At 43.0% G+C, this 17661-nt stretch overlaps 1 protein-coding gene across 1 annotated transcript; it reads right to left on the reverse strand.

Annotated features, from left to right (window-relative positions):
• Positions 1 to 2300: 2300 nt before the first annotated feature.
• LOC123442918 lies at positions 2301 to 15407 on the reverse strand. Its single transcript, XM_045119102.1, has 22 exons — positions 14305 to 15407; positions 13324 to 13439; positions 12622 to 12830; positions 10594 to 10713; positions 10380 to 10508; positions 10170 to 10295; positions 9554 to 9609; positions 9344 to 9443; positions 9139 to 9256; positions 7737 to 7946; positions 7343 to 7652; positions 6719 to 6812; positions 6387 to 6495; positions 5859 to 6130; positions 5609 to 5736; positions 5199 to 5433; positions 4502 to 4690; positions 4134 to 4420; positions 3860 to 4040; positions 3528 to 3770; positions 3308 to 3390; positions 2301 to 3171 (listed from the first exon to the last, which is right to left on the reverse strand). Exons 1-22 carry the CDS (start codon positions 15147 to 15149, stop codon positions 3024 to 3026), a joined length of 4308 nt encoding a protein of 1435 aa, XP_044975037.1. The 5' UTR covers positions 15150 to 15407; the 3' UTR covers positions 2301 to 3023.
• Between the last annotated feature and the right edge of the window lie 2254 nt (positions 15408 to 17661).

A 17661-nucleotide genomic window follows, 5' to 3' on the forward strand; every position in this document is an offset into this window, starting at 1 on the left:
GGCCTTAATAGATTTCACTTTCCATCCAGGATTGGCCTTCATAATTCTCTCATACTTCTCTTCAATTCTAGGGGCAGTGACTAATCTTTTGTCTCTCCTCTGGGAGCAGATGTGGTTGTCTACAAGTGTTATGACTTGAAACCAGTCATTTGAGCTCCTCTTTGCAGCATATATATCAACCATGGACACTTAGGCCAAGAGCATTTTGCCCTAATCCTACCAACATCATCTTTTGTAAAGGAAATATGCCTCTTCACAGCTAGACCATATTTCATAACAACCTTGTTGAATTGATTTCTTTCCCTAAATGCCATGCCTAAGCTGAAGATAGGAATTGCAGCCTTGCTATCAAATCTGGGAAATCTTGATTTCCTACTAGTTGAATTTCCATACTCATCCTCATCATAATTGTACTCCTCACTGGAATCCATGTACGGGGTGTCATTTCCTTCATCCATTTCATCAATAGGAATTATCTATGATGTATTTTCTTTTACTTTGTTCTCTTCATCAAGTGGCAACTGCATCCTTATCTTTCTAAGCACTTCCTTAGCATGCTTTCTAAGCACCTTTGCCTCATCATCTTCCCCTGAGCTATCTTCATCTCTAGGGCACCAATCAAGGTCTTCACATTCATCACTAAGTTCATCTTGTTCAAGAACAGTTCCAGTTTGAGGTTGAACATTTTCTGCAATATGAGGTAATTTAGCATCATCCTCTTGCTCACGCTCATCCCCATCCTCATTAGAAGAACAATATTCATGCTCATCTTCCCAATCACTGTCATTCTCCTCTTTTGACTTCTCTTCTTCATTTCCTGCATGATTTTCTCCCTTTTCTTCTCCACTATCAGACCCATTTTCTTGTCCATCTTCAGCACTACTCTCTTCTAAGTTCACATATATATCCACAACACCACCATCTGTAATGCATTTTTCCATGAAATTCACATTTGCATCAGTGTCTAGCCTTCTCAGTCCATTTCTAACATTCTTTCCAGGAAACAACCAGGACAACCTATGACTGCCATTCAGATCTTGACCATGGTAAGCCATTTTTATGCCTGCAAGTTGCTCTCTGACAGATGTTAAAGTGACATTGTCCCTCTCAATAAACGTGAGCTCGATACAACCACAAATATATGACACACTTCACTGGCGTTTCAAATTGTCCATTGTAATAAAAACAAATGCCTAACCATTCTAGATTATCCATCATTAACCTACAGAATTTTAACACCAAGAAATCAACAGTTAGGTCTTAAGACAGGAGTGTTTTCTTCTTTCTACACCAACTAGAGCACGTAACAAATAGATGAGCATTGTGTACTCAGGAAAGGATATGGGACTAACCTCAATTCGTGTGCGCCGCCACGAAATCAGTTAGTCCCCTTGTCGCCGCCACATCGACAGAGCCATCGAGCTAGGGCTTGGGGACGGTGACAGGACAGATGGTGTGGGACAGGCAACAGATCAGGGGAGATCACCGGGATGCATCGTTGCCACTCTGAATGTCGTGGATCGTCTCTGATCAGCGCTGCCCTGATGGTTCCATCGTTGGTGACAAACAAGAGAGAAATAGCGAGTTTTTTTTCAGAACAAAGCAGCGTGAGCAGGTCAATCTCATCTACGCCTGGCAAGAGGGCCCCACCCATGTCAAAACCGCCATTAACTTGAGCCACGTAAGCAATAGATGAAGACAAACCAATCGTGGGTTATTTAGTCCGGTATGGTTTTGTTTGGGGGATAAAAGAGGCAGAAAAACGATCGAGGGGTAAAGTGAAGCACCAGCTTTATTCAAATAGTAAAATGGACTGTTTCTTTTCCAAAACCCTAGGCTGAGTTGATTGTAGTGGTTTTATGCCATTTACTCTCAAGGAGACTCCAGCTCATGGGAGGAAACTAGGGATGGAAATTGGGTCCCATTTAATCCCATTTAAACCCACCTATTATCTAGTAGTTCAAAAAAAACGAGAAAAATGAACTATGAAGCTAGAAAAAGCTAAATAAATGGGACTTGTGGCTGCCACTTATTTGCCATTTACATCCCTAGAGGAAACACCAATCCTTACACAGCGGGATCGCATTCTTTTCTCAAACAATTACCAACCACATATAACCAATTACCAACCACATATAACCGCAACAGCTTCAACGAACTAAACAATGTTCTACACACACGAGATGTCACGCTACATTCAATCACCTATCAGGATCACCTATCACGTTCTAGTAAGCTACATGAGCAGGCAATTTGCAAGAACATGAACCATGATCGTGGCTGTAACCATGCACCCAAAATGATTATTCAAAATTCACGACTTAACTCCAATGTCAATGTCCACAACAGAAATGAGCTCATAACCTTCATTTAAAACAGATACAACATAAAGATAACAACATGATGATATCAACCTTGCTACTACTCCCTCCGTTCCTAAATGTCTTTGTAGAGGTTCCACCAAGAACTACACAAGAACTCGGAGCAAAATGAATGGATTTATACTCTAAAATATGTCTATATACATCCGTATGTAGTTTATAGTAATATCTCTAAAAAGACTTATATTTAGGAACGGATGGAGTATTTGTTAATGAAAACCACGACACGTGTTAGTTCTTGTGTTATACAGTCAAGATACAACTCAAGTTACACACTGATACCATGCCCAGCTCAACACAAGGGGCAAGGTCAGAACAGTAACACAACAGCGACAACAAGCACAAACAACAAAATCCCCTCCTCTCTTCAGTTAGCTTGGGTATTTGTTTTCAACTCTATGGTGTCTAAATCCTACAAAGAATGGATCGAGGACACCTTTATATATACAAACAGAACACAGGTTGTGTGCCTGCATATGATTAAACGAGGGACGAGGAAGTATGCATATATAGCACTGTAGTTGCTTCTTTGGCCTGGTCAATAAAGAAAGGCCGAGCTGCCCCCCACTCCTTTTCTTTTATCAACTCCCAAAAAATCGAGTTGTAAAAAGCTATCAAAAGAACCTCTGTTAAAACCGGATGTCACGACTGCCAGAATATGTTCGGGTCCTTGCTGTATACTGCTTGGTCTTGGATCTCTAGATTACCCACATGCCAGTCAACAAGCCTTGCTTGGATGCATTTCAACAACATCAGTCCAGTCGGAAACAGCCACCAGCCACTTTCATCCCTGCATAGGATTTCAAAATGTGCAATAAACGACAGGATAAAGAAAATGCAAGCAAAATATGAGGTTGGTCACCTAATATAATTGAGTTGACAAACATGCATATAAGTTGGTGCTTAGCAGAGAAAATTATTCTTACGTTCCCAGGTTCCATGGCTGTGTGCTTGGATGTCTCTTGGTAGACGACTTATAGTGTACGAATCCGCATATCAAAGCCACAACCTGAACATGCATATCAAACAAGTTACGGAAATATAACAGAAGTACACTTTGGTATAGCCAAGCAAAAATCATTACTACTATTGCAGATACTATAGTGACCAATACAAATACAGCCCTAAAACATTTTAAGCACTTACAACATTAACCAGTGAAGTAATGTTCCATAATGCATATACACGAGCAAGGCCTGCTGATCGCCGTGGTCCATGACTAAAAAGAGCATTTATTCCAGCAGGGAAAGGCGACAGTATCGCAAGAGGAAGAACAAACAGAACTAAGAGAACGTCGCCCATAGAGTATGAGTATAGCTGGAGAAAAGTAAGCAGCACTAAGCTGAAATCCGCCAGGAGCAATATAGAGATTACTAAGCCAACAAGATCCTGCAATTAAAAACAAATGAATGATAAATGCAAAATTACATAATTCAGTCGCAATCATTCCATAAGCTGAAATGGTTGCATAGACAAACCTGATGCCCAACTGGTTTAGAGTTGTGCAGGATAAGAGAAAACGGGTACAGAAAATCTCTCCTGTCTTTAAGTGTCCGTAAGGTAGAACTATCTAGAATGCCGCCAGTAATCCTTTTCCGCATAAGAGCATCTTTAATCCTTGAGCGACTTAGTTGAGCATCAGCAAGCATGTCCTGCATTCTGCATGATGCAATAGAACGTTATAAATAAATATAGCAATAACAAGAAAAATGATAAATGCTGAGGACCAGCAGATAAATAATAATAACTCACAGTGAATGCTGTTCTGTTTTAATTCTTGGGCTGCCATCAAGTTCAGCAGTAACTGGTTCGCCCTCGACAGTGTAAACAACAAGACCAAGTTGGCAATACCCTAACGCTGTAGCTTGGAACCACGCAAGATCGACACGGACACCATTCGCACCCAAAGCAGGATCCGCGTGAGTTTCAAGCCAGTCAAGGACAGGAAGAAATGTTGCTTTGAGATTTCCACGTCGAACCAAACGCAACTGAGCATTCAATCCAGCTACAAGACGGTGCCATATCCAAGGTTGCACAGCCTGTGAATTGGAAATAACATCAGGCTCTAAGAAAACCTCTGCAGCATGAACAGTACAGCTTGAAAGATCTTAAACCCATACCTGGCTCATAAGACTGGTCAGCACACTGTCACTATGAAGTGAAAATGGAGCCATGTAACTTCCATCACCACCAAAAATCAACGACATCGGAAACCTCTGACGAAGTCTAGGAGGAAGATCAGGTCTTTTCTCATCTCCACCAAGGAAGAAATCTAAATATCCCAACATTAGATCTGGGGTTGCAGTCACCTGTGGATTAGAGTAACAGGCGACATTTTAATTTCAATCATGACCCAAAAGATATTGTTTCAGTCTGAAAAGAGAAAATGAAGAACTGCACAGTTGTCTTACTTTACAACTGTCCAAAATATTATCTCAAATGGTTTATCTGAAACATAAATTTACTCCCTGTTGATATTCCCAAATTTATGCACGATGGTCCACATTTATAGATTATTCTAAACATCAACGATCAAGCTAACAACATTTACTACTTGCCTATCTATCCATCATAACAACTTTACAAAGTAACCACTTTTATCTGCCCACCCTCAGAGGATATATCATCAGTTACAAGATGAACAGTTAGTTCCAAAGTGCAATTGGAAGTCATTTCAATTTTCTGACAGAAAAACACAATGATGGGTACAATTAGTAAGACTAGCAAAAGAAAATATCAAAGAAAAGTTTATACGATCATTCCACAAACATCTAGTGCTTGCTGTTTAGATACAAAGTGAAATGCAGATTAACGGACCTTGAGACCTTCATAAAGCGCACGTGAACGGCAAGACCTTAAGCATGAATGATCATACTCAGAGCGAACAAATTCACGAAGTCTTTGCAATTTTTTTCTTCTACGCCACTGTTGCCATGACCAAGCCAAGGGGTATGCAAGTATACAAAGGATACTGTAAATTGATCCCTCCCACCACTGATAAGCTGCGAGTGTGTTTATGTCATCAACAAATCGATTAAATGCATCCTCATACCTGAAAATTCAGAGACAGGGCAAATAAGCATGAATTGTGTCATTTCAATAGAATATCCAATAGTCAAGGTATATTTGAATCATAACAGTGAACCACCAAAGCACTGGAGACTATTGAACAAAATTATCAGAAAGACTAAGACAGAGTGGCTAGGTTTGAAGACAAGCATGCATACACAATCTCTGTAATCTGTTCTGCTGGGGTGTGTGGGAGATGCCAAGGTTCACTGAAAGTGTTTGGGCCCATGAAATACATCCTGTGTACATGACCATGTGATTCTTCGGCTCTATTAGTTTCCAAGACCTGCAACAATAGCAAAACTTCACTTTTAATTCGGCATGTTCGTTTTCTCAACAACAACAAAATCAGCCTTTGTATGGTATTTAAACTAAATATGAGCTGGAGCGGCAGAATCAATACAGTACCTCATTTAGTGATTCTAGGAAAGGAAAGGAGTGATCAATCTGTGACCCTTGTTGAGTTGGTGCTGGCCCGGGTAACTCATCAGTGCCAGCGAATTTCATCCGAGCAACACTTAAAACAAGAGCTAACAAAATAAGAAGGCCTGAAAGAAGTAGACCAAATAACCAAGGTCCCCCAAAAGTGTATATTAACTCTTCAAGAGCGGTATAACAGTGAGGCATGCGATATCTGTCTGACACACATATGTACGGGCATGGAGTTTCAGCGGCCCCTCCTGTCGAACATAAGCTCCAGTTAGAATATGCAAGAAAATAAATTAAGTGTCATCTCATACTTACAGAACCAAAAAGTGAGTTATTTGTTCGAAGCAGTCAATAGAACACAAAAATGGAAGAAGACATAGTAGTAAAGAAAAAAGATTCTAGATTCGACTCTAATGCCTGGTTGCAGGGCTATTTCAAAAGAAGTATAAATGATTACTTACGTTGCACTTATACTTATCACGCTATAATTAATATAGAAAGAATTACCTCTGACACTTGTGTACACGGCACGGCGAGGAAGTTCGCCTGAAGGGCAAGGAAAGCAGAGAGATTTTGAAGATCCAGTAACATTCTTGTATGTTCCCAAAGGGCATTCCTGCATTTTTCCAAAGGAACATCTTCACATTAACAACATAATTACAGTTGACATATGCATATAACCACCAATACACGATTATAAATGGATTGCTCAGTGTTTTACTATTTTTGCTAAATGTGGTGATGGGCACATGGACTGATTTAAGCACTATCATGATAGTGAACTAACAAGTTACTGCAAATAATACAAGACACAGGGGGTACACATTTATGGCATATACCTTGCAAAATGTACCATAAAGACCTTTTGGGCAAGCCCTTCCTGTAACTGTTCCATTCTCACCAGGTAATCCTGGCCCTTTGCTGATTCCTCCGCTGCACAAGAATATACAATCAGCAGCGTAACAATATATATAACAACTGCTGTTGATGGAAGGAAAATGTGCAAGACTCAAATTATTGCATCATGCACATCACAAGTTCACAACTCAGCCACAAATTATAGAATTTTATCATGGCATGCATAAAATAAACACATCCACGTTGGATAAATCAAAATACTGCAAGACATGAATTTCCTTTAAATATGCCCAATTTGATCATAGTTGAAATGTCCCAAATTGATGGAATCACATATTACCTTATTATCTGCAACTTCATTGGTATAACATCGCCATAACAAAATTTGACTAGACATGAAGAGTAGCCAAATAAAGATTTCAGGTATTGCAAGATTAGATTTGAACAGCCGAAAATAGTAAATTCCCTAATACCATTAACACCAGATGGTGTGCTCTAAATTACCAAACATACCGCAAATCTAGAATAGCCTGTATATAGTTTTGCACATCCATCCAGGAAAACAGAACATTAGACGTAATATTAGAGAAAAGATCAAATCAGACCTTGCAAGTATTGATCCTCTAATAGCTGCAACAGGAACATACTCATCTCCAGTAGGAATGTTAGACCAGTGAAAATGAATCCTTCCCCCTCCACCACCACCAGTGCCAGCTCTACCAAAACCACCAACACTCGAAAGGACGGAGCTCTCTGCTAGGGACAAAGTGCGCACAAATAGAAGAACCGTACCTCCAGAACCACCACCAGGTCCAATGGAGGCATTAGTCACAGCATCAGTCAAACTACCACCATTTGATTCTATTGTACCGTAGAGCGTGAGACTTGGCAGAGAATACTCCCATGAACCCAACACTGGAATACAATCACAACAACCATAAGACAAGTTTTTGAGACCTATTAGACTAAATACAGGTCAACCATGGATATATGTGTTACCTATTATACCACCACCAGCTGTGGAAAGCCCTGTTGAGTCATTGCCACTTCCACTGCCAAGTTCACAAGGCAAATCAGCATTACCATATGTAGGTCCACCCTCAGCACGGCTTCCATTAACAACACTGTTCCCCCCTTTACCACCATGTCCGCCACCACCGCTTAGGCCGCTACTTAATAATCTTCCTCGTCCTATTCCACTTTTGCAGCCTGAAGTCATAAGAAATGGAAACGAAGAAACTGAGACAAGATAGTTTGAAACATATGCTGATATAAAGTACTATGAAGTAAAATAGCATGCACAGAATACACAGTTCTCCTCATGCCCCGCAAAGGGGTTTACACCAGCTTATCAAGCTGAGACAAACAGAGAAATGTTAAGCGGTTCATGTTGCAAATAAGGGAGATCTGGGTATCCATTCATTTCAGGATTTCTATCTATTTATCAAATTACTTGGACATGGTGAAGGTATGAATGCATTATTCAAAGACTGCTTCCTAAGGACAGAATAGAGGAGTTCGTCGAAATATATGAGATACAAAAAGAAGACAATAAAAATGGATGACGAAGATAGACAGCAAACAAGAGTTGTGCTTCCCATTGCAGCCAACAAAAAAAGCATGTGCCTAATATTTACACAAGGCAAATATTCCTGAAAGCACAGAAAGAAATTCTACAGTGGTCAATGTGCGGGAGGTACAAAGAGGGGCTGTGTACTCATAATGAAATTTTATTGTACTTCCACACGAAGCTTATTTACTTTAAATGAGTATAATCTTAGATAATTATGAATTAAAAATTCCAACTTCAAAATGAATGGGAGGGTAACCAATTGATGTTACATTTACTTTTGTTAGTAGGTTCCACATGTAGTGTTCTTAGTTATTGAGGATGTACCGGCATTGCCCATCCATGGCCCATCTCACATGTATTGATTGCTATATTTACCATATATTCAATCAAAATCAATACCAGCTTTTCCCTATAAAAAATTTGAACCGTCTAAATGCAATTCTCTGAGGTATAGATAGAGGGTTCTGCACTACCCAAGCGCCAGAATCCGCATCTGGTATTTTCAGCATTAGATTGCTTATTTTGTGCTCAACTGGTTGGAATACAATATAACATATATTTGCTACTGAAAATAGCAAAATATACCACTACATTTTAGACAAACTGGCTGAATCTTAAAAATTGATGTTGACATGTGTTGAAAGTTATAGAATCTCAACAAAATAAACAAGCAACTCTGGAACTTTCTACAGTATATTTCAATCGTATAGCTGATCAATACAGGCTGGTCTACTTGCAGGATCCATGGGATAAATCACGGTGCCCCTAAAACTGCGGGCCAAAAGTCAACTGCATATTCTGGCAGACAAAAGAAAGATAGCACATTACCCAATCCTGTTGTGCTGATAGTCCCAGATGTGTGAACAGTAACACTTCTTGCCCTATTGAAATGAATTACAGTTCCTTGTATGAGACCCCAGACATCAATATCTTCTACGCGGCATACCTAAAGGGAAGAGAGGTAGTAATGTGTATGTTACCAACAAAGTAGCCTAATATACATCACACTGGGAAGATAAAAAAAACAGTGTACCTGGAGAGTAAATGACAGTGAAGAATTCAGATTGCAATCTTCTGGTGGATGAATTATTTCTACAGGGCAACTCTCATCTTCACAGTTCAGCTTTGGGGACCTAATAGATGTACAAAATTCAACAGCTCATTAACGAGCAAAAAAAAATCCAGCAATGGAAATATGTCAGAAGAACATGTCAATGCACTGGTTGAAGGTTGAAGTATTTACATATCACCGTTACTTCCATTTACAAGTGGGCCCCGTAAAATGGAGCCAGGTCCAACCTACAAAATATGTAACATTATAGATACTTCTTGCAGTAGTTACAGAAAGGCTGGTTTTCTCATGAAGCAACTTACACAACATCAAATCAGTATAGTTACTACTAAATAGCTCAAAATTGTAAATACAGGAGAAAATTGACAGCAGAGAGGACTCATCGAGGAAAGAGAATTAACTCTCATGCCGAACTTGGATAAGTGTAAAGTGTAAACATATGAGCCATCTTAATCAGGACATCTATACAAATGACACCTATTTAAATACAGCATATTGGGTTGATTAGGGGGGAGACACAAGAAAGGCTATATACAATAAGCAAAAATGTAAACTGCATTGAAGAAAAGTTTTCATCGGCAGCTGAATACTGTGACAACTGACAAGGATATTTGACATGAGTAAAATATAGAGAAACAGTAACAAGGACACAAGGTTGTTGCTTATAAATAGAATCTGCAGTGATGGGCTAAAAAAGTGGAAATGAATATGCAAAATAACATGTAGATACGAACAAATATTTGGATAAAGCAACAGAACATGTTATGCTGAAGGATATCTATCATACTCGTATGCTGTAGAACAGTGACAAAATAAGACGTGGTGCCTCGATTATGTCTCCATCTCCAGATAAGTTCAGCAGACCTTGACCGCGAACCCCAAGATTAGCGGTAGAATGTATCACAGATGATTCCTGATAAACATACAAGAAATTGGTGTGCGTAAAATAAAAGTAGCGAAAGGGGAAAAAGTCAATGACAGTGAGCCGATAATGAACCTTCAGGACTATCAAATTGCTAGCATCCAGTAAGGACGTCCCAACTACTGAATCTCCACCACCATTAATAAGCATTCTGGAGTTCCACATAAGGAGCATCTTAACAGACATTCTCAAAGCACCGAACACCTAAAGAAGTTCAAAATAGTGTTTAAATTTGAAATATGTAAAACTGATTCACCAGAAAGACAGCCAATAAGAACAGATAAATCACCTTGATTGTTGAGTCACTCATAAGAAGCTCCTCAGCCATCAGTTCAAACTCCGAGTATGGATAACCGGTCAATCCAAACGTCAGAACAGCACCAGATTTTAGGCTAAGTTGCCCTTGGACCTGAAAAATATAAATAATTGGTACCATACTATTTCGAAATACTTTGAAAAAACATGGGAGGTATTGATTTATTATAAGGGAACTGCAATGTGCATCATACAGATGAGTGAATTTCACAAAATCACAACGCTCCAGGAGAACTCGTGTCAATTTACCACAACTTTTAGGTTTTCTGTCACAAAACCACAAGTTAGTGCTAATGATTCCAGTGTTTTCAAGGCGTCACTTATGCGCCTAGGCGTCTTCCGACCGCAAGGTGCCACGCCCTCCTTAGACAGCAGCGTAAGGCGTCCACCCTGGGCCAAGATGGACATCATAGCCAGAGCAGCAACTGGCAGGAACCAGAGCCCTCGAGCGGGAAATTGGGGGAAAAGGGAGAAGAAGAGGCAACCGGGCGGGCATAAGAGGAGAAAGAGGAGAAAGATAAGCAAACCATCCTAACCGATTGAGAGCAGAGCTCTCTCGGTTTCTCCTCTGGATGCCTAGGTGGCGGCTCGCAACTTGAGCACCACCTTCCACAGCTCAGATCTGCGCCGGCGGCCTCATCCTCTCAAGTCTCCTCTGGTGCAGCCCGGTGAGGTCACGGGGTCCACAAGTCGTCTTCAAGAGCCTGCTTCGCCGCCGCCACTCTGGTAAAGGCTCTAGTTCTTTTTTCCTCCGCCTCTGCTTCTTCTCCTCCTCATCTGCTGCTCCTCCTCCGCATCTGCTTCTCCGCGGCTGCACCACAAGGCCATTGACACGCCACCTTGCTGCCCTCCTTCCCCATGCATCTTTTCACTCGTCTGCTTTCTGTCCTCCTCTTCCCCTGCCTTGACTGTTCCCATTTATTTGACCCCTTTGGCCTTTGCCCATCTCTTTGTATTGCTGCAGTACCAAAGTGTCCCCTGCTCTGATGGAACCTTGCGGCTGCTGATGCTTGTGATATGTCCAATGATCCTAGGTGAAGACCTAAACCCTACGATCCAGCTTTACTGCCAGTTATCATGTTATGCAACCCATGGTACATTTTCTTAATGCTAGTTGTTAAATCTCCTAGTTGGCTGCCATATATTGTGTGTGTGTGTGTGTGTGTGTGTGCGTGTGTGTGTGTGTTAAGGCATCACTTTAAGAGCTTAAAAGTGAGGCAGTGCTATAGCGCCTCACCTCACCTTACCACCTTAAAAACATTGAATGATCACACAAGACCAAAAATCCCCATTTAATGTCAAAACTGACCGGCTGGGCCTGCCGGTCAGGCCTCACTTACCACAGTGGTGGCAATGGCGTTAACCGGCGTGTTACCCCCGAACCAGGCGCTAACAAAACAATACCCATTTTGCGAAAGTTCCATCTCATTTGGTTTAGCGGTTTGAGATAATCATTTTTCCGAAGTTTTCTGCCATAATTTACTCAACTTTCACTGAAAAATCAAAGTTTCCAGAAAAAACTAGTCAGTCACCTCCAACACTACTTCAGCATGCATATCAAATGAGCATGGGAGCACAAAGTCATGAAAAGGGAAAATATTTGCAAGGGAGCGGGAGCACAAACCCCACAGCACACTTCAACTTAAATGTTGGAGTGCTTTGTTCACACGATATTAACACAGGAGAATGCCAAATGTAAATACCAGTGATTCCTTTTGGTTGTAAAGTAGCATACATATCGGCATGGCATTTGTGATAAATAGAAAATACAACAGATGATTAAAAATAAAAATATCAAATATATATCCTGCTTTTTTAGAGCATGTAGATAAATTAAAGACGAATTGAAGCAACTGAATACACAAACTGTCATGGTCAGAGCGCTAGAGCATTAAATAGATCCATGCCAGGAAGAAGTGGGATGAAATAGGGAAGTGACATTACTGAAGGCGCCATAACTGGTAGAACATTAATCATTATAATACTGCAAAGCATTGCGTACCTGAACACGACTCCAGAGCAAGGGCACAACAACTCTGGCATGATTCCTGATGTTAACATTTGTCCATAGTGGCTGATTTGGGAAGTCTAACAGAAGAGTGTCAGTCTGTGTACTCATGTTATTGTTGTTAACATCAAGACTCTTAGGTACTGCATCATAAAGAGTTCCAGCAGCTCCTGCATTATCTGGACAGCCCGAACTCATTCCACCTGGCGAAGGTAAAACGCAAATAAAACAATAAATCAATAAGGTTGTCTAGACACTGCATTCATCCCTAAATCAATAAGGAAGTTGCTCAAGAGTACTCAAACTGGGAACTTCACTCGCACTTCATCTAATGAACATGTTGAAACCTAAGAGGAAGCATACAAAAGGAGTAGACGTGTAGTAGCATAGCATGCTTCCATGGCTGAATAGTGAATATTATTGTATTTGAGACAAACAGTGCAGAGCATTCAGGTGATCATGTCTCTTGCAAATGCAGAGTTGCTAAGCTAAATTTCGGAAAGCAAGCACATAGAAAAATATGGTAAAATATGAGTACACAACTTTATATGTGTGCCAGCAAGTGCACCAGAGCAACAAGGTGTAATAGCATGCGCTCAGCAAATTTGTACCAACAACTTGTCAGAGACATAAGGAATGATGGAAGTGTGAACAAAAGATAAATCGGCATCAAATATTCAGATTTGAAAAGGTTACCATGAACAAATATCTGGGTGTCATCATGCCTGCTGAAAACATTAATAGAAACCCGTCCTCCACCACCCCCAGCCAATCCATTGCCTCCAGAAGCACTGATTTTGCCAGCACCATGCCTGTCACGAACAAAAGATCAGAGAGGGCAAATGCAAGTACTCACTAGAATACTGACATACATAGTCAAAGAACTTGCAACAAAAGCAAAATAACATTAGTCAAACTATAAGAGGCAAGCCACCAGAAATTTTTCAGTTCAAATGACTCTGGTAATAAAGTAGCTAGGTACGCAGCTATAGATAGAAGAATTATTCCTCACTAGTCACTGGTATAGAACTCAACCAAATTTATTATATATTTGCGTTACTGGAAACTTATTATCAGTACAAAATCCTAGCTAAATCGGTAAACTATTAACTATATGTGTCATTTAGCTATCACTCACTAATCCAGTGGGATCTTCGAGCAAAAGATAATCCCCAAATCCACTTGACAGAGTAACGTAGTGAAGACAGTGATATAACTTACATGGTAAACCAAACTAAGTTTCCATTTATTAGCATCCCAACATGAGAATGTTCAGCTGTAGTTCGAACCGCTACACTCCTAGAATTCTGAGTACATATTTATGATCTTTCAGTCATTAAAGTATAATCTACTGTATGAATAATGAATGTAATAATCAATGAAATATAAGCGGAAGGTAACGTTCGTCGCTTATATTTTAATTCACAGACCCCCGACCACAAAAGCCCAACTAAGCTCAGTGTAGTTACAACCACAATACGAAAACTGTTATACTCCTAAATCCCAACTAGTTCCTAATCAACAGGAGCTACCAGTCCATCATCGCAGTCTCCAATTTGGAAACCGTTTGCCAATCTTCAAGTTAAATAATCAGTTAAATAGCTTAACTGCTAGTCGGTCAGCCCAATGGGTAGAAAGGAAGCAGGATGGATATTAAAGCATTTCACAAACACTCACATAGTCTCGGCCTTGATATAGATGCTCCCACCCGAGCCACCCCCGCCCTTATCGCTGCCATCCCCACCATCTGCGAGCACTGTACCATTTATTAGCAGGTCATTCGCAAACAGCCACAAGATGCCTCCGCCGACGCCGCCATAGTCCTTCTCAACACTAGTAGAGCCCCCTTTGCTTCCATAGCTAAACGGGTGCTCGAGGTCTGACCATGCGTAGGCATCACCTCCCCATGAGTCCTCCTGCGACTGCCCATCCTTGACGTAGCAGCTGGCACCTCGGCCGCCGTGACCCCCTCCATCCCCGTGCGTCCCCGTGGGGACGCCACTGGTGCGGTCAGGCGGATCGCCGGCTAGACCGGTAGTGTTCACAATGACCGTGTCGGCGATTGTGATGTTGGTGGCCGCGAGGGAGACCCACCCGGCGACGACCCGCACGCCGCGGCCGAGACGCACCTCGCCGGAGAGGTTGGCTGATATGACGCACCCGGGCTTCTCGCAGGTCAGGGCCGCACCGGAGTTGAGGACCAGGCTGCCGTTGCCGGTGATGTAGACGTCGTCGTCCAGCTGGACCTCTTCGGATAGCTCACAGGTCGTGCCGAAGTCCCCCTTCCCATGGAGGTCCTCGGCGCAGGTCGCCGCTGGGGCCGCCGGCGGCGGCGGCGGGGGCGGCGGCGAGGGTGGCGAATAGTCGTGCCACGTCAGGATCGAGTACGGGTCCGGGTCGGCCCGATCTGACGCCTCCGGCCCGTGGCCCAGGCCGGGGGCGGCACTCCCGAGGCCGAGGGCGACAGCGAGCACCAGCGAGAGGAGGCGGGCCTGGGGGGCGAGACGGGGGTGGGGGGCCATGGGCTGGGACGCATCAGAGTCCAGGCGCGGAGGGATTAGCGGCAGCCCTAGGTTTGGGCGCCGCGGTGGTCGCCGCGGTCGCCGGAGATGGCGGCGGCGGCGTGCGTGCGTTGCGGGTTGGGTTTGGTGCGCCTGGTCGGGTTTAGTTTCTCTCTCCCCTCCCCTTTCTGCTTTTTCTCGCCCTCGGCGTAATGGATGGGAGGAGACTGTGGAAGGGGGCGAGGAGAGCGTGGGGGGAGGAGGCGCGCGGGGCGTCGGATCCGCGTCAGGATTCGCGACAGTGGTACGTGGTGGTTCGGTTTTGTATATGTGGCTTGCGGTAGAGACAAGTGGAGCAGAAGACGCCGTTTTTTCACTTGTCCTTTTCCATGTTTTTACTTCTTCTTTCCTTGTGGTTTGGAAAAGAAAAAAAAGCTCATGTTTCTTACCGTGTAAGAAATGTTTTCTATTTGGATATTTTGAGTCATTGTTATGGTATTAAAAAATAACAAAATATGTCTTTCTTTGTAACTAACTTCAAACTAGTGTCATGTTTTCTCCATTGCATGACGACATGATTTTTACCGTGTATAGCCGCTAAATCAAAGAGCAATATATTTTGGACACCTCTAAGCACCGGCGCGCCGGCCCAAATTTGGGTCGATCGTCGTGCAGACGTTCGATTTGGAAAGCGTGGACCGTCATATCATAGCTCGTCTTCTCCTTCCCTATCCTCCTTCGCCTCCATCACATACAAAGGATCGCGTGACCATGAAGCACCGCCGGCTCTCGCATGCCTGCCTCGGCATCGTAACCGCTTGTCATGCCATCATCACTGCACGTCATGTCGTCGCCGCTCACCGCTGCTGCTCGCCTGTTGGAGTACCGATGCCCCATGGCCCGCCCGTCGTATGCGGGCAAAAAAAAATGGATCGAGCAAAAAAATCGACCCCGACTATCCCTGGAGTTCGTCGTCGTTGCAGCTCCATCGTGATGCCACCACAATAGTCTGTTGCATCGAGGGTGAGGTGATGATTCGAGCTTTTTCTCACGGACTCTCGTGAAGCTTTTCAAAAATAGGGTTGAAGCTTTTCATAGCAACTATCGCAACTTTTTCGTTGTGTACTCGCGGGGGTTGAAGCTTTCTATACAATTGGTTGAAGCTTTCTACAAAGCGGGTTGAAGCTTTTCAATTCACAGTTGAAGCTTTCCAATTCGATAGTTGCAGCTTTTTTTCTTTCGTAGTGGTCGCATGAAACTTTTCTATTTCGTGGGTTGAAGCTTTTTCAAGTATGGTTTGAAGCTTCCACGATAATGTTTGTAGCTTTTTTAGTCGCATGCATGGTCTGTTGAAACTTTTACAAACTACGGTTGAAGCTTTCATATGAACGATTGTAGTTTTTTTCAATCATGGTGTCTAGTTGAAGCTTTATATAACGCGGTTTGAAGTTTTCGAATCAAATGGTTGTAGCTTTTGGGTCGCCGGTTGCAACATCAATGGACGAGCGAAAAAAAATCTTCCATGTTCGTTTCTGGGAGGACATGTTTGCAGCGGTGGGGAGGAGCTTGCCAGGGGTGGGAAGAAACATGTAGTCCGGAGCGGTGGAAGAAGTGTGCGTGCACGCTGAGGTTGGAGGCGGGGACCTGTGAGGGATTTGGGCTAGACGACAGTGGGATCTAAAGGTGGAAGACGAGGAGCGGTTGAGAGGCGAAAAGGGGGTTAGGAGGAAGGAACGGAGGAATAAAACAATGCGCGACTGAGAGGGAAGGAGATCGGGAGGAAGAGAAAAATAAAAGTGGGGCAGGGGGTGTGCAAGACGTACGATAAGGCTTGATCGCGAGACGTGTGCGCGTCTGGAATTGCATCCAGCCGACGCGCCGAACGCAAATGTTTGCCATATGTTTTTAATCTTGAAGTCATTGATTCTCAGATAACTCAAATTCTGGAGAGTATCGGTCGAAATTTTGACCAGCTAACTCTCATCTATGACACGTGTTCGAATTGTCGAATATACGAGGCAGAAGCATGGAAGATGCGCATGGCAAATAATGATAGGCAGCTCCTCCATCATGTAGCAACCCCGACCTCAAGCCTCCAAAATCCAATGCTTGAAAATCCAACACCTGAGAATCGTGCCTGAGTCAGACAGTTTTTTGTGGAAGCCAACCAAACAACCCCTAAGGACATCTCGAGCGCCGACCCACAAACCTTCCACATGCGTCCGGATCACACTGTCCAGACCATGGAAGTCATCCAACATGGTCATGTATCGGTCCGCGGCACGGTCCGGACGTACTTTCTTCCTCAAACTGGAGACAAACATGGGGAGGGGGCTCTTCGCAGGAGTCCAGAGACGCAACCACGCCCGCTTCTGACCTGGCCCATCCAAAACCCCTCATCCCGCCCCGTGCGCTTTCGGTCAACGCCTCTCCAAAGCGCCAGTGCCCGCATTCATGCCCGGCCAAAGCAGATGCGGCCACTCACTAGCGTCGGCATTGAAGCGACGTGTAGGCCGATAGAGTGTTGTCGGCG

The sequence above is a fragment of the Hordeum vulgare genome, chromosome 3H, assembly GCF_904849725.1.
Source record: "Hordeum vulgare subsp. vulgare chromosome 3H, MorexV3_pseudomolecules_assembly, whole genome shotgun sequence".
NCBI classification, from domain to species: Eukaryota; Viridiplantae; Streptophyta; class Magnoliopsida; order Poales; family Poaceae; genus Hordeum; species Hordeum vulgare.